Source organism: Xiphias gladius, chromosome 7, assembly GCF_016859285.1.
Source record: "Xiphias gladius isolate SHS-SW01 ecotype Sanya breed wild chromosome 7, ASM1685928v1, whole genome shotgun sequence".
NCBI lineage: Eukaryota > Metazoa > Chordata > Actinopteri > Istiophoriformes > Xiphiidae > Xiphias > Xiphias gladius.
The window spans coordinates 7,676,764-7,699,693 of record NC_053406.1 but is presented as its reverse complement, the minus strand read 5'-3'; the positions used below and the strand labels follow the sequence as shown (position 1 = coordinate 7,699,693).

General features: G+C 39.0%; 1 protein-coding gene and 1 pseudogene across 1 annotated transcript; both read right to left on the bottom strand.

The window, feature by feature from the left end:
* Positions 1-2,362: 2,362 nt before the first annotated feature.
* Positions 2,363-9,860, bottom strand: LOC120792165 (annotated as a pseudogene).
* Positions 9,861-11,463: 1,603 nt separating this feature from the next.
* On the bottom strand, positions 11,464-22,825 carry vwa7 (von Willebrand factor A domain containing 7). Its single transcript, XM_040131432.1, has 17 exons — positions 22,724-22,825; positions 21,284-21,554; positions 20,780-21,013; positions 20,302-20,398; positions 17,850-17,984; positions 17,504-17,699; positions 17,187-17,356; positions 16,131-16,243; positions 15,885-16,001; positions 15,122-15,340; positions 14,612-14,744; positions 14,244-14,396; positions 14,026-14,118; positions 13,615-13,907; positions 13,073-13,209; positions 12,336-12,495; positions 11,464-12,190 (listed from the first exon to the last, which is right to left on the bottom strand). Exons 2-17 carry the CDS (start codon positions 21,527-21,529, stop codon positions 11,621-11,623), a joined length of 3,066 nt encoding a protein of 1,021 aa, XP_039987366.1. The 5' UTR covers positions 21,530-21,554; positions 22,724-22,825; the 3' UTR covers positions 11,464-11,620.
* Between the last annotated feature and the right edge of the window lie 105 nt (positions 22,826-22,930).

Sequence of the window (22,930 nt, the reverse complement as noted above, 5' to 3'; positions counted from 1 at the left end):
CAGGTAATGTTACGTTCTTTGTTAGCTTAGCTACAAACCTAAAGTCCTTTCTTCTGCCACTGTACTTTTGTAAAAACAGTCTAAACAACTATCTTTGGCCAGTTTTACTACGTTGTGTTTTGGATGCTGTGTTTTTGTGAATGCTGTTGGTTTGATGATGTTACATGTTTTAATGTTTGTTTTGCTTCAGCCATGAGAAAGAGTATCCACTTCCACGCCGTATAAGTTGCCCTGGATTCCGCCATTGTGTTGTTGCGTGGGCAATGCCTGTCCATGAATTTGGGGGGCAGAGCTTCTGAAGGAGAACTGAAGGGAGGGGTGTATTTTTTATTGCTGTTGAGTTCAAATATCAAAATAACAGTCTTTCTCCAGAATCGCTTATTCCACCTTTAAGTGTTTCACATCTGAAAGCTGATCCCATAATTAATGTACTAAAGTGCAATTTATTCCCGAGCCACCATCTTTAAGTGCCACTGTGATGTACTTGTGAACCACTCAAAGGATTATGTGAAAATAAAATGTGTTTCCCCAGGTGGAGGAGGACATTGGCTTACACACAGGTGGTGCTTAATGCAAATATGACAGCTTCAGTGAATACTGTCGGTTCACTTGGTCATTTTGCTGTCACACCAGACTAACTTTATTCAGGGAATAAATCTATCTCCTGGTAGATAACTGTTGAAATAATGTTTTTATAACTTCTTTCACCTGAGAAAGAGAGAGAGATTAAGCAGTTTTCAAGACTGGTGCCTTCATAACAACATAGCTGAATAAAAGGCTCCCAGAAAAAATGGCACTTTAAGGAAACCGGAAGCACTCAAGGCACAACTTGGAGCTTAATGTTGCAGAGAAAATCCCTCTGTCACATCACAGACTGCACTACACTGGACTGCTTCAAGGAATTGAAATTCTTCTCAACAAAGCCTTAAAAACTCTTTTTCACTTGATGTTTTTTGCTTTACCAGGGTACATCATCATCACAGGTTATTACATTCATTTAGTTCACTGAAGTCTTTATTCATTTCACATATACAGCACATGTCTAGTGATAATAGAAGCATTCAACCACGGACTGTATGAAATCAACACGGCTCCTGCAGGATAATCACTGATGCCATTTCCATTCATGTAGCAGCTTTTTTTGTCCATTTTCACTTCGATGATATTCTTTTTCTATGTGGTCATCTGTTTTGATCATAGATAGAGCTCAGTTTTCATTGTAAGCTTGAGAGAGTTTGACAGTGTTCATGTATAAAAGTATGTTGTGGTATGTGTTTGATTTTTCTTACATTTCTTTGTGCATATGACATACAGCTATGCTAGTAATGCGTTTTTGAAATTTAAAGTGGTTTATACAGTGTATTTTTCATAATTTTAGGGTATTTAAATAAAACGATGTATAAAAATGTGAATTTCAGTGCGTCATATGAATCTTTTTAAATTGCATCTCATATTATGGTTGAATTTTTCTATAGTGAGTTTACATAACCTCAAATTAATCCAGCTGCTGGCATGGAAACTGAAAGACTCACCAAGGTTGTGATGCACATGTGAGAAGTACTTGTCAATTATCAGTTTCTCTGATTTTACTGTTTATAGGTATGTGTTTGAGTAAAATGAACATTTATGTTTTATTCTATAAACTACTGACAACATTTCTCCCAAATTCCAAATAAAAATATTTACCTTTAAAGCATTTATTTGCAGAAAATGACTAAAGGTCAAATAACAAAAAAGATAGTGTTTTCAGACCTCAAATAATGCAAAGAAAACAAGTCCATATTCATTTTTAAACAACACAATACTAATGTTTTAACTAAGGGAGAGTTCAGAAAATCAATATTTGGTGGAATAACCATGATTTTTAATCACAGCTTTCATGCGGTTTAGCATGCTCTCCACCAGTCTGTCACATTGCTGTTGGGTGACTTTATGCCACTCCTGGCGCAAAAATTCAAGCAGCTCAGCTTTATTTGATGGCTTGTGACCATCCATCTTCCTCTTGATCGCATTCCAGAGGTTTTCAATGGGGTTCAGGTCTGGATATTGTGCTGGCCATGACGGGGTTCTTGATCTGGCGGTCCTTCATCCATATCTTGATTGACCTGGCTGTGTGGCATGGAGCATTGTCCGGCTGATATCACTTGTGATTTTTATCTTTACAACTACAATGTCCATGATTAGCACAATATAGGTAATATAAATAAGACAAGTCTTGCTCATCTTTGACCTTTGGATTCTAGACTTGCCGCTAAGAAAAGCAGATGAAGTAATATAGCAATCAGTAACCAGCCCGCTCAGTGCCAAATCTTAATTGTTGGACCCATAAATGCAGTTGCCAGAGAGTTTGGGATCAGGTAACCTATTGTATCAGCTCAGCATTTCTCTTTTTGGTCGGTGGGCAGTCAGGGTCAGGCTGGAACAAATGATGCACACGCTAAGAAATTAAGATACTGTAAATATTTGCCAATAAGTTTCAACAGAAGTACACCGAAACTTTCCACAGACTTGGAGCAAACATGTAAAATGAAATATATTCAAATAGATTGTTATGATTTGGTTTATTTCTTTGTTGCTGTGGGGAAACAGCATTAACGCAATAATCACTATCAATAATACTGCATGTTGGCCGTTGACAGTTGGATCTTTCGAATGGGCACAAACTATAGAGAACGTAGTTTGTACTCTGGATATTAACATTATACTTTGGGGTGAGATGGAGATTTTAAACTTTTTAAGGCCCCCCCTCCTACATAATAATAATTCTAAAAATCGCAGGCACCTGGTCTCAGATCCCCATTTTGTAGATGGGGATCTGAGACCCAACATTTCCTAAGATGCTTGAGTCATTGTGCCAAGCTTCTTAAAGCTTATTGAAGCATTTAAGAGTATATGGGCATGGAGATGAAATCTGTTGACCACAAGCATTCATTGTACTTTTGCTTTTTTTTGGGACATACTCAAAAGTTCTGTATTAGTTAATGTTTTGCACAACGATTTTAAGAGGAAAGGAATCATGAAGCACAGAAACTGAACTTCGATTCCTGTTCCGTATGGTCTTAAATAGCAGAAAGGACTCATGTCAACAGTCAGTCAGTTTCTGCATATTTTCTGACCATGTTAAAATGGCCCATTTGTTACGAAACCTGTCCTTTACTTAAAGGACCATGTAAAATTCTGTACCAAATTAGATGAACAATCATGTTATAGAATAACTCATACACAATGCAATTTCTTGATTCGATTATCATAATCTATAACAAAGTTGTCCCACCTGACTGAGAGTTCCAGCTCCAGTTCCCAGCTTATATAATGCCCAGCCTGGCACAAGCAGGATAGAGGACAGGGCCAGTATCCAGCCCAGCACGTATTCCCACGCTGGGTACACATACCAGCGATTATAGATAAGAGGCTGATGCTTTACTAAAGAACATATAAAAGAGCCCCTAGAAAAAAATAAAAAGAGACACTCAGTTATTTTTGTAAATATATTCAGGTGAACATGGCGATAAGGACCAAGGCTGTGAGGATATTCATAATGCACATATAAAACACTGAAAACTTGACTCACCAAGCTTTCACCCCTTGATGGGAGATGAGGTTGGATAAACAGCTTAAAATAACCAGATGAGACCAGATGTTTGTGTTTGACTTGGTGTAATTTAAAGGGGAGCAGTTTTCTTCAGTCTGTGAAATCAGCAGCATGATCTTCTCTGTGGCTCTGGAGGAGCTGTGTCAAATGTGGGAAGATATCCATGATGATATCAAGACATGGTTGAAAGGCAATTGAACGTCTAGTACTAAATTGCTGGAGTACTCTTTTAAAGGAATTTGTTTTAATCTGTACTAAGAAAAAAAGTGTAAAAACAACAATTCACAATTTTACACGTGGTTAGCCAAGAACAGTTGCCAGGTAACCTTCAGAGACTTCAAAAGGTTACTCGAGACACAACAGATATAATGGGAATATTCCCATTAAAGGAAATATTCCTTTAAAACAGCATACCTACCAAATATCCATTCCAGTGCCAGGGTTTCAAACCCACAGAGAGAGAGGATGCAAGCCCCATTACAAGCTTATTAGTCAAATATCTCGAACACATCCATACATCCCTCCCTGGGGACAGCAGCAGAGACATTTATTCTGCATTTTACTGTAGTTGTCAATCTCAAGATGTATGGAATCCTATTTGAGCCAATTTTTTCACACTATTATTATTATTAATATTATTATTATTATTATACATCAACTTATATATGGTTATAAGAAAAATGTCTTAACAAGAAAAGCATCTAATTATAATGATGACTAAATTATTAAACAAAATCATGACATAAAAATGGCTATACTTTGACAACAAAACACTGCCATAATGGAGTAATAAATAATAAATGTATCAGTGATCAGGACAAGCTGAGAAAAGAAGCATGTGAGCCAGAAGAGGAGGAGGAAACACTCCCGTCAGCCTGCTCTTTGCATTACAGTAGGAAACGTATCTATGATGGATGTCATCACTACTTCCATGGCGACAAACTGAACAGAGAACAGACAAGACAGAATCTCCAAGCAGATTTCCAAATGGAAATGTGTTCTTCTAGAAGAACACATTTCATGTGCATCTTACTTGTGTGTCCAGACCCAAGAGAATGAGCATGACAAAGAAACAGATGGACCACAGTTGAAGCAGAGGCTTCATTGCTACAGCCTGAGGATAAGCAATGAATGCCAGGCCAGGACCTGGAAACAACATCAGAACAGATGCTAGACTGGTCTTCCATTAACTGACTTTGGGCAACTTACTGGAAATCACAAAGGGGTTTAAGATACACCAGGAAGAACCAAATGTTGAATAGGAGAAACATGGCAGAACAATGCAGCAAAGGAGGTCTTTTCACGTGTGCGTCTCGATATTAGATCAAGAAAATGATGTTTCCAGCAAACCGAATGTAAATTGTAAAGGGAAAGACCATAATTACCTAGGGTGCTGTAAACAACAAAACCCAAGGAATAACTTTATTTCTTTATTTTTGTGACCACTTGCAGTTTTTCTTCCTGGTTTTTTGGTGGGGAAGATAAAAAACACAAGTGTGGGAAAACAAGTGGGAATAAGTGAAAGAAACGAATAAGCTGAACGAATACCATTAATTTACTTAAAGAAATTGTAGAAACAAAATCAAACACTTAGCGAAGGAATTCCTGATGATAATATGTTTATCATGTTGTTAGTTAGAGCCTAGACATGTATAAATAAATATGTACACATCAACCCTTAGCACTGAATAACTACTAAAGAATAGACTAGTGTCTGATGTTGGTTAAGGGAAGGCACTGTAGCTTGTACTGATATGGAGTCTGGCTGATTGTGTTTGTAATGTAAATATTGGTCAGGGCGGAGAGGCCAGCGTCAGCTGCCATGCCTGGATGTGCCAAAGGGTGCGCACTGCTCAGCTCAGAACAAGTGTCCCACAGCATACCAGAGCAGGAATGCATGCAATGTGAGAGGAGGTGAAAGTCAGCTGTGCCCGCTGAGTAACTCTCACTGGGCTTGTCGTGCCTGTGGTTGTCCTCAAGATGGCAGCAAAGATTCTGCCCATCGTAGACAAGTGGTGGAAAAAGCACTGAGATCCTTTACTTAAGAAAAAGTACCAATACAAAAATGAAGAAATACTCTATTACTAGTAAAACTTGCACATTCAAAATTCTGCTTTAGTAAAAATACAGCAGAAGTTATCAGAAAAATGTACTTAAGGTGTTTTTGTTTTTGTTTGTAGTCACTCACAAGCCAAATAGTTGGGAACCACTGGTTTTAACCTCAACAATTTGTGGTATTTTGTTTGAGGTATTTTAAAAGTTTCTTATGTAAAATGTTAATCTGTAAAGTAACTGGTAACTATAGCTGTCAAATAAACATAATATATAAACTGCAATATTTACATCTAAAATACAGTGAAGTAAAAGTCTAAAGTAACATAAAATGGGTGCACTCAATTTAATTTACTGTTAGTTCACATCTCAGAGTGGAGGCCTCCTCTGCAGGGCCACAGCGAGTTACCATACTGATGCTTTTTAACAGTGGGTCCAGGAAGACGAGCTTGCATCTTTCTGAATATCTCTGGTGGCATGCATTACCTGGACTCGGTCACTTCTGCAATGGGAACGCCCTGCTCATGAGCCATGAACCCCAGCACTGAGAAGACTGCAAACCAGCCCACACACTGTTGCCACTGTTCAGCAAACACAGCCGAGGACAGTCTCTGCAAAATATCAAAGCGCAGCGCATGCTCTATGAATTCATAGCACAGAGTGGATCATTTTTAATATACTTCCTCTTAGCTCTTGATCAGGTCAGAAAAATTGATCTCAGAACCTTAATGATTGTTAGACATCAAGCCCGGTTACACACTGACAAATACTTACTTATAGCAGTTGTTGTTGTAAGTGTTGTAGCAGCCAAGCACAGCTAAGGAGCCCACACCCACACTGAATGAGAAGAAGATCTGAAGAGAGAGTCCAGGGATCAAAAGAATTAACAACATCACATAGGGGAAGGTAGCAGTGAAATAAACCACCTGGGGAAGAAAGACCTCAGTTTTAGGGCTTATATAAATACCTTTCCTGTAGATTTTAGACATTTCCGGACACGAAAGTAGCAAGTGACCCACATGGCAATTAGACACAACAGCACCTCCCACCTAATGCTGCCTCAGTCCCGCCTGAAATAGCCAGCACTCCTTGACAAGAAGAAAAAGATGAACAAGTGCAAATTGTTTTATTTATAAGTGGTTTATCTTGCATATCCTGGAGGTTTAGTTTGTTAATGATAGAGATACTCCCAGAGTTCTGTGGCAGCAAAGGCTGAGTTAGTCTGGTTGGTCCATTGGACAGTGTTATGTTTTGATGACAAGTCTACACAGTCATCTGAAAGGATAGTGAGAAAACATATTCAGACAATAATTTATATGATTTAAAAACAGTTTGTCAGAGTTTTGTCTTGTTAGTAACAGTTCAATGCATCACGCAAAACTGTCAACTTTTTTGCAGCTTATATGCATGCCATGGTGTGCTGCGGTTTTGTTCCGGTGTTTTATGCATAGCAAATGTTTCTTAATCCATCTGTGTGGTGTAAAAGCATGTGGACAATTCTAAAAAAAAAGGTTTTTCATTATTATTTTCACACCAATTGTCTGAGAAAGACATGTTTGTGCTCAATACATCTGGTTTAAGCCTTTTTCAGAAGAGACATTTTTGAACATAATAAAATCAATGACGGCTGAATTCCATTTAGCTGCCTCAGTTTCCGGGTCCGGGTTATTGCGCATGCTGGCTCATCTTTACACTTTTGCTATTCTTACTGTGACAAGTCAAAATGTTTGGGTTGAAAAAGGTCTATTACATATGTAGTTACCTAATAACAACCTATGTTTATTCTAATGATACAGTGATCTGGCTAATCTGGTGGACAACATGATTCTATGTAAGGTATAATTGTCATTGAAATGCAATTAAAAGGGACTAATTTCCCCCTAAAGACAACTAAATACAAAAATAAAGCTAATTTAACAAAGTGAAAAATAATTACAAATTTACAATCTCTGCCATATAAAGCTGGAAATTAGAAAACAGGCAAGTTTTTTTTTACAGGTTTTACTTAAGATTTTACCCAGGGGAATGTATTGGTAGACAATCACTCCAAGAATACCTATCTGCAGGCAAAATGCGGACCTCCACAGTGACAGGCACCGCCACAGTTGACAGGAAATCATATGACCCCAGCAGCGGAAGTTGGTTATCTTCTTGTCATTTTGTTCCCATCAAGTAGCACACGGATTTAAAAAAAAAATATATATATAGTTTATTCATCAGAAATATATTTTAAATTTCAATTGACTCTCTTAAAGGCTTTATACATTTTTTTAAGTTAAGTTTGCAATTAGTACTAAATTTAAAAATAGGCCAATATAAAGTTAATTCAAGAAGTCTTCAAAAAATTGTCAATTCTTTAAAATTTTTTAATGTTATGTATAAATAAAATTGATTTATTGAACTATCTCTTATAAACCACTTATTCCATTTGCCAAGGAGGTTATGTTTTCACCTGTGTAGTTTGTTGGTTTATTTTTTCAGAAGAGACATTTTTGAACATAATAAAATCAATGACGGCTGAATTCCATTTAGCTGCCTCAGTTTCCGGGTCCGGGTTATTGCGCATGCTGGCTCATCTTTACACTTTTGCTATTCTTACTGTGACAAGTCAAAATGTTTGGGTTGAAAAAGGTCTATTACATATGTAGTTACCTAATAACAACCTATGTTTATTCTAATGATACAGTGATCTGGCTAATCTGGTGGACAACATGATTCTATGTAAGGTATAATTGTCATGGAAATGCAATTAAAAGGGACTAATTTCCCCCTAAAGACAACTAAATACAAAAATAAAGCTAATTTAACAAAGTGAAAAATAATTACAAATTTACAATCTCTGCCATATAAAGCTGGAAATTAGAAAACAGGCAAGTTGTTTTTTACAGGTTTTACTTAAGATTTTACCCAGGGGAATGTATTGGTAGCCAATCACTCCAAGAATACCTATCTGCAGGCAAAATGCGGACCTCCACAGTGACAGGCACCGCCGCAGTTGACAGGAAATCATATGACCCCAGCAGCGGAAGTTGGTTATGTTCTTGTCATTTTGTTCCCATCAAGTAGCACACAGATTTTTAAAAAATATATATATATAGTTTATTCATCAGAAATATATTTTAAATTTCAATTGACTCTCTTAAAGGCTTTATACATTTTTTTAAAGTTAAGTTTGCAATTAGTACTAAATTTAAAAATAGGTCAATATAAAGTTACTTCAAGAAGTCTTCAAAAAATTGGCAATTCTTTTAAATGTTTTAATGTAATGTTTAAATAAAATTGATTTATTGAACTATCTCTTATAAACCACTTATTCCATCTGCCAAGGAGGTTATGTTTTCACCTGTGTATGTTTGTTGGTTTATTTTTTCAGCAGTATTACGCAAAAAGTACTGAACCAATCTGCAATAAACTTGGTGGAGGAATGGGGCGTAGGCCAGGGAAGAACCCTTTACATTTCGGGGCTAATCCGGATCATTACTATGAATTTGAATTTTTTTCTCTGAAGTCTGGTGTATGTTGTCTGAAATTGGCCTTGGCTGAGGTATGCACTCTACTGAGCGCATTGTCTAGTTAAATAATGTGAATAGGCTATGCCTAACTGGAAGATCCTGTGAGCTACTGATAAAAGACAGCGACCTTTAGCACTTTTAATGCATCCCGTGTTGCCAAATCAAAATGAACCCAGCTAGTATCCAAAGTAAAGAGACATCTTTTATGTTTGGGTTCAAATTGACCCCAGCAATTTAAACCTACAAAAACTGAATGTAATTGAGGCTGTTACCAGTTTACACTTCAGAACACATAGTTCAGAATCAGAATACTTTTATTGGCCAAGTACTGTATATTTGCACAAACAAGGAATTTAGCTTGGTGGTTGCATGTGTACATTTAAAGACAGAAAGAATAAAACAAAATGTAAATCAATTAAAAAAAAAAAAATAAATAAATAAAAAAATATATATATATAAATATATATATATATATATATATATATATAACATGTCATTTGTGTTTTACAGTTTGTGTCGGTTCCATTTGGTCAACCAGACACTAGGGAGTGCCAAGTGAATCCACAACATCACAAACAAGGAATCACACTACCAGAGGCCTGTACGACGAAGAAGGATTTGTGGTGAGCGAGTTAACTTCACGTTAAACCCTGGGTTTTCAGGGTATCGATGGTGGCTCCCTTCTTACCGGGGTACATCGCCATGGTAACTTAGGATAACTTCAGAGAATCAGATCAAAACCTGTAAACAGCCCCACCACTGACCAATCAGATCACTCGAAAGCCAGTCATCATTCCTACAGGATCCTGACATGGACAAAAGAGTGGAACTGCATAACTATTCAAGCTTCATTGTAATTGCAAAAAGATTTTTTGATTCCTGACGGGATTCCTGACCGTGTCCATTATTTAGTCTTTTTCTATCACTACAGCTCAGAATAACATGACGAGAATCTGTGACAGTAAATGGAAATAAAAACTAAACCCCCTGGTGTTAATTATTAGAAAAATTATCCACACACTATGCAATATTTCCTATGATTATAAATGAACATACCAGTCAGATTGATGTCATTAGATATGAACTACTTTTTTTTTCTTCTCCACTTTCCTCTTGGATTTGGCAGCATCAACAGCCTGACTCATTAGTTCAATTTGAAAAAATAATCTGCATCATATATTTATAATAGTTTGTTCATCATAAGTCCACAGAGCGAATAGTAAGAAACTTAATAATCATTTCTGTACTTATTTAAAGTATATCCTTAGCCTGACTTTAATATTCGGAAATTATATCTAGTTTTTATTTTTCTACTCTAGTTATGTGATCTTATTGTTTACATTTCACCTTGATGAATATCACTTTTGGATGTGGCTATAATCGAATTTACCTGCAGGTATCACCGTTTCTTCTGATATCATCCTAAGTACTTTATTCATGGCTTTGACAATGTTGCTTGTAATTAACAACCTAGATAACCTGCATCACAAACTTCGTCATACAGGTTATCTAGGATGGCCAATGTTAGGCTGAGTGAAGCCGGATAACGAAAAGATATCCTGGTTTCTTGAAATTGCTTTGTAGTACAGGCCTCAGGTGATAGGTAGCTGATTCGTAGGCATACAATCTACTTTGATGGCTACCATGCGATCTACAAATATCGTGCATCATTTTTAATTTCAACATAATAATTAACATGCTATTTGTTTAGCAGGTGTTACAAGGGATAATGTGGGCTGCCTCTTCAACTTGCTTTACAAATTGTAGAAATTGTAGATGAGGAATATGACTTGGTCTGGAATAAAAATCTGGTCAGAAGATTTTTTTTTCTTTAATCCCTGTAGGGAGAGTTGAGAACAAGGAGAGGAGGAAAACTGGACAGGGATGGAGACTGAAGAAGATAGAGGAGGAAGGGTAAAGAAGGTTTCTCTGTGGGAACCCTCTCCAGGTTGTTTCCTCTGCCGTCTTGGCCTGTAAATCGAACGCAATAGGGTATGCTGGGAACAGAGTCCACCCATCTTTACGCCAGTTTCCAACATTCTTTTACACTGCTTTGTATATTCATGCAGTTCCCCATTATTGTCTGGTTGAAAAAGTGGTGTCCAAATCAATCGCCCCATGGCAGTAATGTATTCTGTGTGATCTCAGATGTTAAGGATGAGGGAGGTAGAGCAGAGAAGATGCAAGTGCAAAGAAAAATCAAGTTATTGACGGCAATATTCAAATTGTTCATTATTTTATTCAGTGCACCTTGTTTAAGAATTACAGTAGCAAACACTTAATATCAGCAATCATGACAGACACATTTCTTTGCATTAAGTGCTCTTATTGTTTTTCAAATTTTATCCTCCAAAAAAGGACAAGCTTTATATCTTCTTTGATTAACTCCTCATCTGGAATACTGGGATCCAGTGATCAGCACATAGATTAGTTTGACCTGCAAAACACCTTTAATCACATCAAGCTAAAGCAAAGTAGAGCACAGCAGCCCTAAGAGTAAGAAAAAGACACCTGTTAGTGTTATCCGCCCAGTTCCACTGGTTTCTCTGCTCCTGTTTCTTAGCTTGATCTGCTGGCCAGGCATTAGCTGGCAGCGCTTCATGTTTCCAGCTGTATCCCACACCAGCAGCTCTGCCTGAGCAGAGCAGCAGCTGGATGTGTACTTCACCCACAGTGGCTGAGATGAGCCCAGGACCCATTCAGACACATTCAAAGGGGAGTCTCCTTTCTCCAATCTGGCCTTGTGGTGGTGGTGGTGGTGGTTCCGGCCTCCGCTGCTTGTCTTCTCCCTAATTGCCTGTTGCTGGTTACGGCCAGGCTGGGCATCCACAGAGGACAGAATCTCCTCTGTGGATGGGGGGCTTAGGAATAAAGTCAGAATGCCCTCACCCTTCTGTAGCTGGAGGGCAGCAAGTCCAGAGCGCCCCCTGTCTGACACGACCAGAGATACACTCCAACTAGACTCATTGCAAATGGAAGGGCAGGTGGACTGCCCTCCTGCAGCAGAGCAGGATGGTGGGGACGTGTCCGGATCCTACAAGAGAAAGAGGGAAAAATGTTACAGTGATGATCAGTGTGTGAGATTAATTTGTGATCTGCCCATAGACAAAAACCAAGGGGATTTCTGCAAAAAGTCGTAAAAGTGGAGTATATCCTATTAGTTTTCAGTTAATGCTCACCGGGGGGACTACGGTCAAGTAGGCAACTGCGTAATTTGAGTCTGTCGAGTCAAGAGCACGCACAGTGAGTGTAAGAGTGACAGTCGCTCCTGCCTGAGCCGTGGCAGGAGTGTGGAGGTTCACCTGATCATGGAAAGACCCTTGTTCTGCAACATGGAACCTGAGAGACAGAGACTCAAACTTTAAAAACAAAATTTTCTACATAATTATACTTCACAAAACATATAATTACGTTGATAATCCTGATTTTAAAAAGTACCAAATCGCATTTACTGAATATTATTTTACTTTGGAGAAAACAGTTCTCAAATGTTATGGAATGTTCTTTTCTAATTTTGCATTTATATTACAGTTGTTTCATCCTGTTTTATTTTGGTGTTTCCTGTTTACAGCTCCAGCCTGATCAGCTGACTGTCAAACGCCTGTGCTGGCTTGTGGGATGAGCCTATATAGGCAGGTCCTTTGTTCAGATCTCTCTCTCCCCATCCTACTGCAGTAGCACCTTTTTGTGGTGCTTGGTGTATGCTTTTCATTTAATCATCTATTTCATTAGACTTTTCAAGCAGTAAACTTCTACCCTGGTGGTGTCTTTGAGCCAGCTATAACACTATACACGGCTGCAAAGTGAGGACGTTGAAGATACTGAATGACAAAATAAGTGCCCTGCTGTTCAATTTCATTCAGTGGCTGAGCAACATTTATTTATTTATTTTGTTTTTTTTTGTTTTGTGTTGTACCTGTGAGGTCCTCTCTTATCAAGATATCCACAGTCGTCATCCATGCTCAGACTGAAGAGTCGGGCCGGGCCGTGGTTCAGGATGTCAAAGTCCACCACTGTGCTGTGGCCAGGTACCAGGCGAGGGACTGACAACACCTGAGGTACAAAAATATGAAATTGTATGAATCTGAGTTGTATGGAAAGTTGGCCAATGAAAAGTCAAATGACTGAACCCAAAAAGTTAAGTTGCAGGCTATAAGATCAAAACAATTAGCTAAAAGACACTAAAACAGTCCACAGAGATAAGAGGAACTGCAGAGTTGGGTGATAAATCTCTAAGGGGCTTTAAAAATGTTGAATAGTGCAGACTTAAATTTATGGTACAACACTTAAGAACATTGAATTTGTTTAACAGAGCAGAGTACTTAACATCCATAAAGCATATTTAACAACTGAATGGCAGTATTGAAGTACTTGTTATCAGCAATAGCAGGTTTTAAATTCTGCCCAACATCACAATGAAGGGCAGCCCTTGTCTTGTTTAGCACTGCTGCTGATTACCTGTATCTGAACATGAGTGGGCTGGACCATCTCTGTGGAAACCCTCTCCAGTTTGTTTCCTCTGCCATCTTGGCCTGTAAGTCGAATGCAGAAGGGAACGCTGGGAACAGAGTCCACCCATCCCACCAGCTCGTCCACAGAGTAGGAGGACGAAAAAGAGGAGGAAGAGGAGGAGTTCAGCTTCACCTTCTGCAGGGTCTCCCCTTGAGCTCCCAGCAGCATCACATGACTGAAGGATGCTTCCTCATCTGGAACCAGGCCTGTAACAGCCAGCACCACAAAGGCCGGGACACCTGGGAAATTCCATAAAGATACATAGCGTTTTTTTTCTAAATGGCAGACACATTCCTGGGTGTGAGACTTACTGTACACTACCACTGATACATCACTGATGATATACCCATCCCTTACCTGCTACTGGACTACCCTCCACTCTGGCCAGACCTGGGTGTGTCTCATTGGTTACAGTGGCAAAGTAATACAGGAAATCTACACTGCTGTCACCTGGTTGTGCAGATAAAAGACAAATCTTTTGTTTTTTTTGTCTCATTATTTAAGTGCAGTCACATAATATCTGACGAATTATCTGTTGGTGGATTTGCTCAATGTCTAACATGGTTTTTCTTTACCTATTACGTTGAATGTTAGGTGTCCGTCACTTTTGGCGTGGACTTCCCACTGGCCTTGCAGTATAGGAGGAAGCAGGCTGATACGGTACAGCCCCTTGAAGCGCTCCAACTCTGCTAGAGGGCCTTGATCACTTAGCAGGGACTGGCTTTGGTCTGACAGGGAGAGGGAGATGAACAACTGGGCTTATTGAATCATCAAACGCAAAGAAGACTAATGTTAGTCAAACATTTTATAAGCAAGTACAATAATATAGTTCACAGTCAGTAGTTGCCAGAATAAAAAAGGAATAAATAAACCAATGCTGCCTAGAATTAGCTTTCATCAGCAGTTTATAGTTGCATAGCGTATAGCTTTGCCCTACAATTACCTGAAGGATTGGTGAGGATGCACTCTATCAGGATGCCAGTGACATGTAGGGTGACGCTTTTCACTGAGCTGTCAACTCTGAAGGAATGAGAGGACATCAACTCCTGGGCACTCTCCACGTGGAGTAGGGTCACCTGGGTGAGGAAGGAGAAAAAATGTGCTTGACATATCTGAATGATAAATGCATGTTTCCACTTCAAAGAGATTTAACGTGTCTATGGTCAATATTTCTATAATAAAAATGGATCACACGACAACTTCTATGTGAAAGGAGATTTTTGACACACACATAATCACTACCAAACCCTGGAGTTCCTCCCCTGCAGTCGCAAGATAATTAACAAGGTAGGAGGGCAGGGGGGGGGGCATATCTCTGCAAAAGTGTTTACTTTTTCATACTTTCCTCTGATCTTTGTTTTGTAGCTAGCATCTTTGCCTCAAGAACTGGTTTGATTTAGTTCAGCTGAGTATGTAAAATGTTGATGTCCATCAAAAGATCCAACTGCTGTACCTTGTCAGCAGCTGTGTTATCCTCCACTATGGTAGAAACCTTGTGGATGTCAGAGTTGGTGGTAAATATAGTCAGTCCTCCTGACAGGGAGGACAGGGAAGAGTAGAGAGAGAAACGGTCAGGGGACAAAGGTCCCCTACTCCTCCTCTTTCTCCTCCTCCTCCTCTTCCCTCGGATCTCTGTCGTGTAGTTGTGGTCTTCGGTCAGGAGAAATGTCACCTGTGGGAAAATCAGATCAGAACTTAAGCGATGGTTGAGCTGAAACAAATATGCCAAAATTAGACTTGTTTGATCGCAGTCCTCTTGCCATCACAGTTTCTGTCCACAATTAATGCACAGTATGTAAGATAAGAAATGTAGGAGTTCATTACAGAAAAAAATTCCATCTTAAAATGCAATTTACATAATGCTATTTCTCTTCTTTGAAGTACATAATCAGCATCTGCAAACATAGATAACGTCTTCCTGAGTTGTAATTTTGAATTCTTCATGTCATTAGGTGAAACTTTTTTGTCTGCGATATTACAGCCAGGTGTGTTTCATTTAGATGTAAGGCTTCAAGCTGAGATTCATAAAATGATCCCCGTATCCCGGTAAAATCGTAGCTCGGTGTATTCAGACCAGCTCCACATTTATATTACCACAGTCTTCCTGAATGCTAATCCTCTTAAAAAGAGACTCATACATTTCAACTGCATGTCTACGATACTGAACATAATGTAGCTTTTATTAGAGATAAATCATCTTTAAAATTAGAACCTACCTTGCTCTGTTTCTCAAGTGTAAGTGCCTTCACCGCATCAAACAAGTGGGCATCTTTAGGGGAGGCATCAGTGAATACAAAGATCTCAGACAGTGGTGGACTGTGAGTGAGTGCCAGCTGTAAACACACAGCAAAAGGGGAAATTAGCTGCCACACGTACTTGCAATTCTCATACCATACACGTTTTCACACATACCTAATGGCGTTACCTTGAGTGTTACATAAAGATACAGCATCTAAAGTTACCTGAATGGCAGAGAGACACATCTCTGGCTCGTCTCCTCCACCCAGTGCCATCAGTTTCTCCATGTGCTGCATGAACTGGTATGGGTCATCGGTCTCATACACTGGTCCTACGGCTGAGGCATATAGTAGAACAGAAATTTCAGATGGTAAGTTACAGCTGATGGCTTTTTGAGCAGAAATAACAGCTCAATCTATTAGGATGTTAACCATCACATTAAACTATGGAACGCTATGAAGCCTAATTTAATTATTAAGTCAAAATTCAAGGGGCCTTACACCCTAGGAACAGTTCAACATTTTGGGAAACACTCCTATTTTCTTTCTTGCCAAGAGTTAGATGAGAAGATTGATACCACTATCACAGGACTCTCTGCAGACCAGACAAGTTCTTTGACACTAAACTAATTTCTTTTTAGACCTGGATTTGTGCATGGGGGCCTTGTCATGTTGAAGCAGAAAATGGCCTTCCACAATCTGCTACCAATAAGTTGGAAGCACATTATTATCTAAAGTGTAAGTGTACTGTAGCATTAAGATTTCCCCTTAAAGAGCACTCCACCGGTTCAGTAAATCGATGCAACAGAGCCAGAGATATCGACAGTTTGGTTGGAGAATCAGGTGCAATATGCTAGTAGTGGCTAATATAGCCTTGGTAAACCCTGACTCAAGTGACATCACTGGAGGCAATTCATCATATTTTGCACAGTTGCCAGTTTTTTATGCCTGTGAAGTAGTACTCATTAGTGTGCTGTGGTTTCCACATACTTGCAGCCATAATAGAGACAGGTCAGTCAGTCAGTCACCATAAAATCATTGTCATTATTGTTCATCAACATTAAGTAAAAAGCATGTGACAAAGCAAGAAGTATTGTAAGTGATAAAACAGCTCATGGATAACTGATAAAAGATTATTACATGGTAACAAGATAAAAAAGGAAAGTTTCACAAAAATGATTTAAAGAGAGTATAGATTTAGCCCAGCTCTCCAGGCAGATGGCTCCAGCTCTGTACAGAACTGTTTTCATTCCGGACTGTGACAAATATCTCTAGCCGCACCTGGGTCATGGAAGGGCACAAGTAGAAAGGTGCCAGGCTGCTGAGGGCTGTTGGCTCGGCTCTGGATGATGGAGTGAGCCCGGAGGCGAGCAGCAGTGATCTCCTCAAACATGCTGCCTGTGGTGTCCATGACAAATACCAATGCAGGGGCCTGCTTCACACTGAAGAGCCTGTCAAAGGGAGTTTGGAAAGAAAATAAAGTCATACCACATACACTCAGCAGCTGAAACTTATTTAAAATATTTGGGAAGCTGTTGGCCTACATATATTATTCAATGTTTTCTATTCATACAATTGTAACAGGAGTTGAAACTTACCGGAGGAAGGCTTTGTGACCCACAGTGTCTCTGAGGTCTCTCAGTACAGTCAGGGTGGCCTCAGTAGCCAAAGTGGCAGCTTCCACATGGAGGTAATGGTGCGGAGAGAAGAGGGGTGAGGTGCTGTCCTTGTTGATGCCCCCTTTAGCCCCCATATATCGGCCACTGTCCAGAATACCTCCATGACTACATTTACCTGAAAAATAAAAAGCCATTCAAACACTCTATATAGAAAATACTTTGGATTTGAATTTACTTGTTCCTTTGTTTTTCGTTTGGAGGTTTTTCTTTTTTTTTTTTTTTGGCAGGACTGCAGCTGCTCGAGGCTGACATGGGACTAGCATACCCTGAGGTTTTGGAGGGAAAGTGCTGAAGTAGCCAGTGGTGAGCAGTTGGGTGTCTTGCTGTGTGTGTGTAAGTCTTGGCAGGAGGTTGTTTCGACAAGTGGCACTGAAGCACTCCATACAGGTAGGAGTGTCCTCTGTGGACAGAAAGCGTAACGGTTTAGTGTGTCATTGTTAATGAGGCTCATTAAAGCTCCTAATCAGTACTGCAGCAGTACATCCTTTTTCAAAAAACGTATACTCTGCTATCATCTTTGTTTGAGTCTTCACTGTTCGGATTGAAGGCCTTTTCTTCACTCTCAGGTTCACTATGTGGGGATTTGGTACAGTATTCAACAGCTATATTTCTTTACAAGTAAGCTGACAAGTTATTAGTCACAGAGGGAATGCCTACCTTTCTGAGTTAATACGTGTTTGAAAAGGCTTCAAATCACTTTTCAGGTTCAAGGTCAAGTACTATGGTACTGTGATGTAATGGATGGCATTTTCAGTTTTACCATCATACATAAATAATAATGATAATAATAATAATACCATGGCAGTGGTCATTGCTATGCATTGTGTTAAAAGAAAATTTGTTTTGGTCAGATTTGCCTGTAAATTTTATTTAATTCAGTTGTACTGGCCATGCAAGACGTCAAAAGGCCAAGGCACAAACACTATGGAGTGATAGTAACATTGATTCGGCCATGGTACAAAAACGTACCACTGCACAGCAGTGTGGTATAGCACATATGCATCCATATGTATTGCAATTTCGCTGTGCTATTGGTCATAAACATGGTGGCATGGTACCTACATAATGGCATGGCATTAATGGTGAGGATGAGACATGTTAGATGTACATACAAGTGTGTAGAGTCACGATGACTATTATTCTGGCAATGTGGGATTATTTTCATTGTTGATGAATCTGCTGATTCTTTTTTCGGTTAAGCAATTAATAATTATGACATAGTAAAAAAATTGTGAAAAAATGGCATTCACACTTTCTCAGAAGCCACAGTAATGTCTTGAATTTGTTTGTTTTGTCTGACTGTCTAAAACATTCAGATGTTCAATTTACTGTCATACAGTATATGATGAATAAAAACAGCAAACTGTCAAATTTGAGAAGCTTGAACAGGAGAATGTTTGCCACTTTTGCTTGAAAAATGGCTGAAACAATTAATCGATTATCATAATAGTTACCAATTAATTTTCTGTCAATCAACAAATCAATGAATTAGCAAATCGTTGAAGCTCCACCTCAGATTGTTGGATTTATTTTGAGCGTTTGTGCAAATGGATTTGTGTTCTCAACTTTTGGAGCATAATGCTTTATTGATTTTCTTTGTCTTTCTCTGAAGTGATGACAATTTTCTTAAGATGAAAAGTATGTATTTAGAGACTGATATCTATTTATTTAAGGATATGCTGTATAGCTTATTCACCTAAAAGTGAGTATTGTTACCAGTACAGTGTAGGCTTCAAGTGTTGAACTCCTCAAACCTCACCTATCCCTTAGTTCTGTTTTCCCACCTCTGCCCATCACCTGATCAGCCACTTGCCTGCAGACCTGTTTTTCATTGGCCATTATTCTCAGTATATACAATATGTTGTCAGAGTTTCCACTGATGTAGTTGTCAGAATGTCTACGTTTCTATTCCTGTCTGACCCTTTTGCATCTCCACTAACAAACTATCAACCTCTCATCTAGTTTGTTTAGCTTTAAGCTTTAATTCCGGCTGCGTTGCCTGTGCGTCTGCGTTTGGGTCCATATTCCTGCTGCCAGAAGATGAATGATGACAAATGTTTTACTGTAACAAGCATCCAGAGGAAAAATAAAACATTACAGTGGTCAAGGTCATCATCTGTGTTGGTTTTGATAATCATGAAACACTGCAACAGATAAAAATGCCTGCATTACATCACGATAAAAGTACCTGTAAAGAGGCAGAGACTCTACAAGCTATGAAAAGAATAATTTTAATTCTAAAATGAATTTATGTACAGCAACTGTTGAAAAAGGCCCCAAATTCTATTTGATAAACAAATTCCTGTTTTTCTGCAGTCATATCTGGACTTATATTTAGATCTGGAGCAAAATAAATGTATTTCCTATGAGGAACCCAAATGGAAAAGCCATGTGTCCCTTGGTGCTGGGAGATATGGTTGAAATCAGATGATTATCATGATATTAATCACGATACGCAATCGACACCCTTAGGCAAACCTATGCGGTCATATAAAACATAAAATAACCAAACTAATGTGTAAAGACCTGGACTGTGTTCCACTGTTATGAAACTTCAGTAACTAATTGTGTTAAGAGATCCTATATAAGATCATCATGATAGGATTCTATTCAAAGCTGATAACCAATAATAATGAATCACCCTCCAGCCCCGGGATCATGTTTTGAATTGATAAAGTGGGCAGTGGTGTAATCACAGATGTGAAGGTATGATTCACCTCTAGCCACAGGGATGGCAGGCTCCTCTGGCTGCAGCAGGTGGAGGTATATGGAGTACTGGCCCATCTCCACCCAGTTACTGTGGCTGTAGAAGTCCTGGCATAACACATGTTTAAAAGACAATGCTTTACATATGTTTTTTTTTTTTTTTGTCCTGCACATATTGGATGAGGATATCGAAAGCAAAATCCTTGCTAGTGCTCTTGATCCTGTCCTGTCTTTCTTTGTTAACAGACAAGTGTTAAACATCGTAAGTCCCGTGTTACAAACTGTTTTGCTTCTGCATTGAAAACTGCTATTGTACTTTGTGTATGTATGAATCCTCAAGAAGATTGTTCCTAAATTGTAAAACAGTATTGTTTATAAGTAATGCAGTATTTATTACCATTTAATTATTTAATTAACTTATTACCATTGTTACAGTATATCACAATTATCTTTTGTCGTCTGTGTCTTAATTACAGTGCCACTGTGTACCTGCAGGGAGTGAAATAGCTGGCCCAAGCTATGACGAGCACTTTGGTACTCCTTGGCTCGTACTGAGAGCAGAGTCTGAGTCCAGAACTGCCGTAACACCACCATGGCGCTGTCCACACGCTCTGAATCAAAGTGGTACACTGGATCGGACCTGGTGGAGCTCAGGAAGTCCATGGCAGCATTGGACTTCACCACTTCTCCCACAGCTCTCCAGAAGCCTCGGCCTAGTCTGGTCTGGGAGAGATACAGGTGGATTTTTTACCATCATTGGAATGAGATACAGCTCTGTGCACATGGATAATGTGAACATTTTTTTAATACAGCTTTCATTAACTCCTTTATGCAAAATAAATGATCAGCCAGTGATGTTGGCTCACTTCAGTACTGATCTCAATGATATCTGATATGATTTAATGAAATATGTAAACCAAAAGTAGGCCTTTGGTAAAACTGTGTTTTATACTGCATGTGCAGTAAATATCCTGACTGCAAACATCATCTTACCTGTTCCTCTGCATGGTTTCCCTGGTGTTTTTTGATGCCCTTCAGAGTCTCCAGGGTGACATTGAGAATGGCCTGCTCTGTGATGTACTGGTGCGTGTGTGAGTCCCAGGACAGCGTTAACACTCGAGACCAAAAGTTGGGGAGGAAGCCCATGCATGGCAAAGCCAAGAGGAGGAGGTAAGCGAGAATAAACCAGCACATCTGCTTCTCACTCCCTTCCCAGATTCGTCTTCTGCCCTTTGACATTAGAGATAGGCTGAGTAGGTCACATCTGCATAAAATAAAACTATGCAGTCATTTGCAATACAAAATCCAATTTGATTTAATAGACATGGCACCTGGTATAGACCTAAACAGATGCTAAAATGCTCTGTATAGCTGATGGGAACTGCAGAGTCCGGTGATCTGTGGGCTTTTGCCAAGCAACACCTGTCAGATTACACATAGTCTTTTTATCCATTTTCCATCTAAAAATATTGACTAGCATAAAGCTTCAATAAATCTAATGTCACGATTTAAGCTTTTTTGTGAATGTTTTGTTATTTTTGAAGCTGTTGCCTTGCCTGCTATAGAGGCCTGTTGAAAACATTGTTAGTTCAAATACTGCAAATCATTCAGCTGAGCCGAACCAACATTACCGAAAGAGTTCTTTAAGGATTCATGAATTTGTCACATAAAATGCAATTTCTGTTTGCTAAATGGACGGATATGAATCAACATGACCCCTATTGTTCAGTAAAGTTTTGTGCTGATTGGATCAGTCTGTGCCAGTCATCTATGTGTCCTTTTCTGTCACCCACTCCTTAAACCTCCTCTCACATTTTTCTCAGCTTTGTCTGTACAGAGGCTCCTATTGTTCCTTGACCACTTTATTCAGATACAATACTTTGGTTTTGTTCTCTTAGTCTGTGCTTTCACAAGGGAGACGCAGAAACAAAGCATGAGGCCTACAAACAACTGCTCCCTCCACTCTGACAGCCTCCATTCAGCAAATAAGTCTTAATTGATTGGCGTTGTCTCTTAAATCGAGAGCACAAAGACTCCCCCATTCACTCATTCTGCAGGAATGATGCAAGGTCTGATACTTGTACAGTGATTATTGATGACATTTTTATGTTTTTAACATCTTTAACCTGTGCAACTTGTGTTATACACACTTTAAGCAACTTCTCATCATCTTTTGCTTAGTTTGCCCTTCATCAGACTGATGCATGTAAGCACAGTATATTAACTAGAGCAAACCTTTGCACCAAACTTCCTCCTTCATCACACTGCAATAATGTCAACTAAGAATGCCTAATTTTTTAAGGTCACAAATTAGTGAATGCTGTACTGTTTATTTTTTAATCCTGGTTCATATATTACCAGGCAACTACAAACATTTCCCTAAAGTTGTACTTATAATCTAAGAATTTCAACACAAAATAAAAACGTTCTCACCTCAGTTACTCCGGCAGGACTCTTTCTCTTTAGACTTTGCTCAGACACGCATTTAGCAGAGACGTCACAGTCACAGTGCACAGGAACACCACACACGTACATGCATATAACAACGTAGATCACCACAACGTGTGACCAGAGGAAACTGTGTCTGGTATCAGAGCGTTCTTGGCCATGTAACAAAAATTATTGAGTCTTCACACTTGT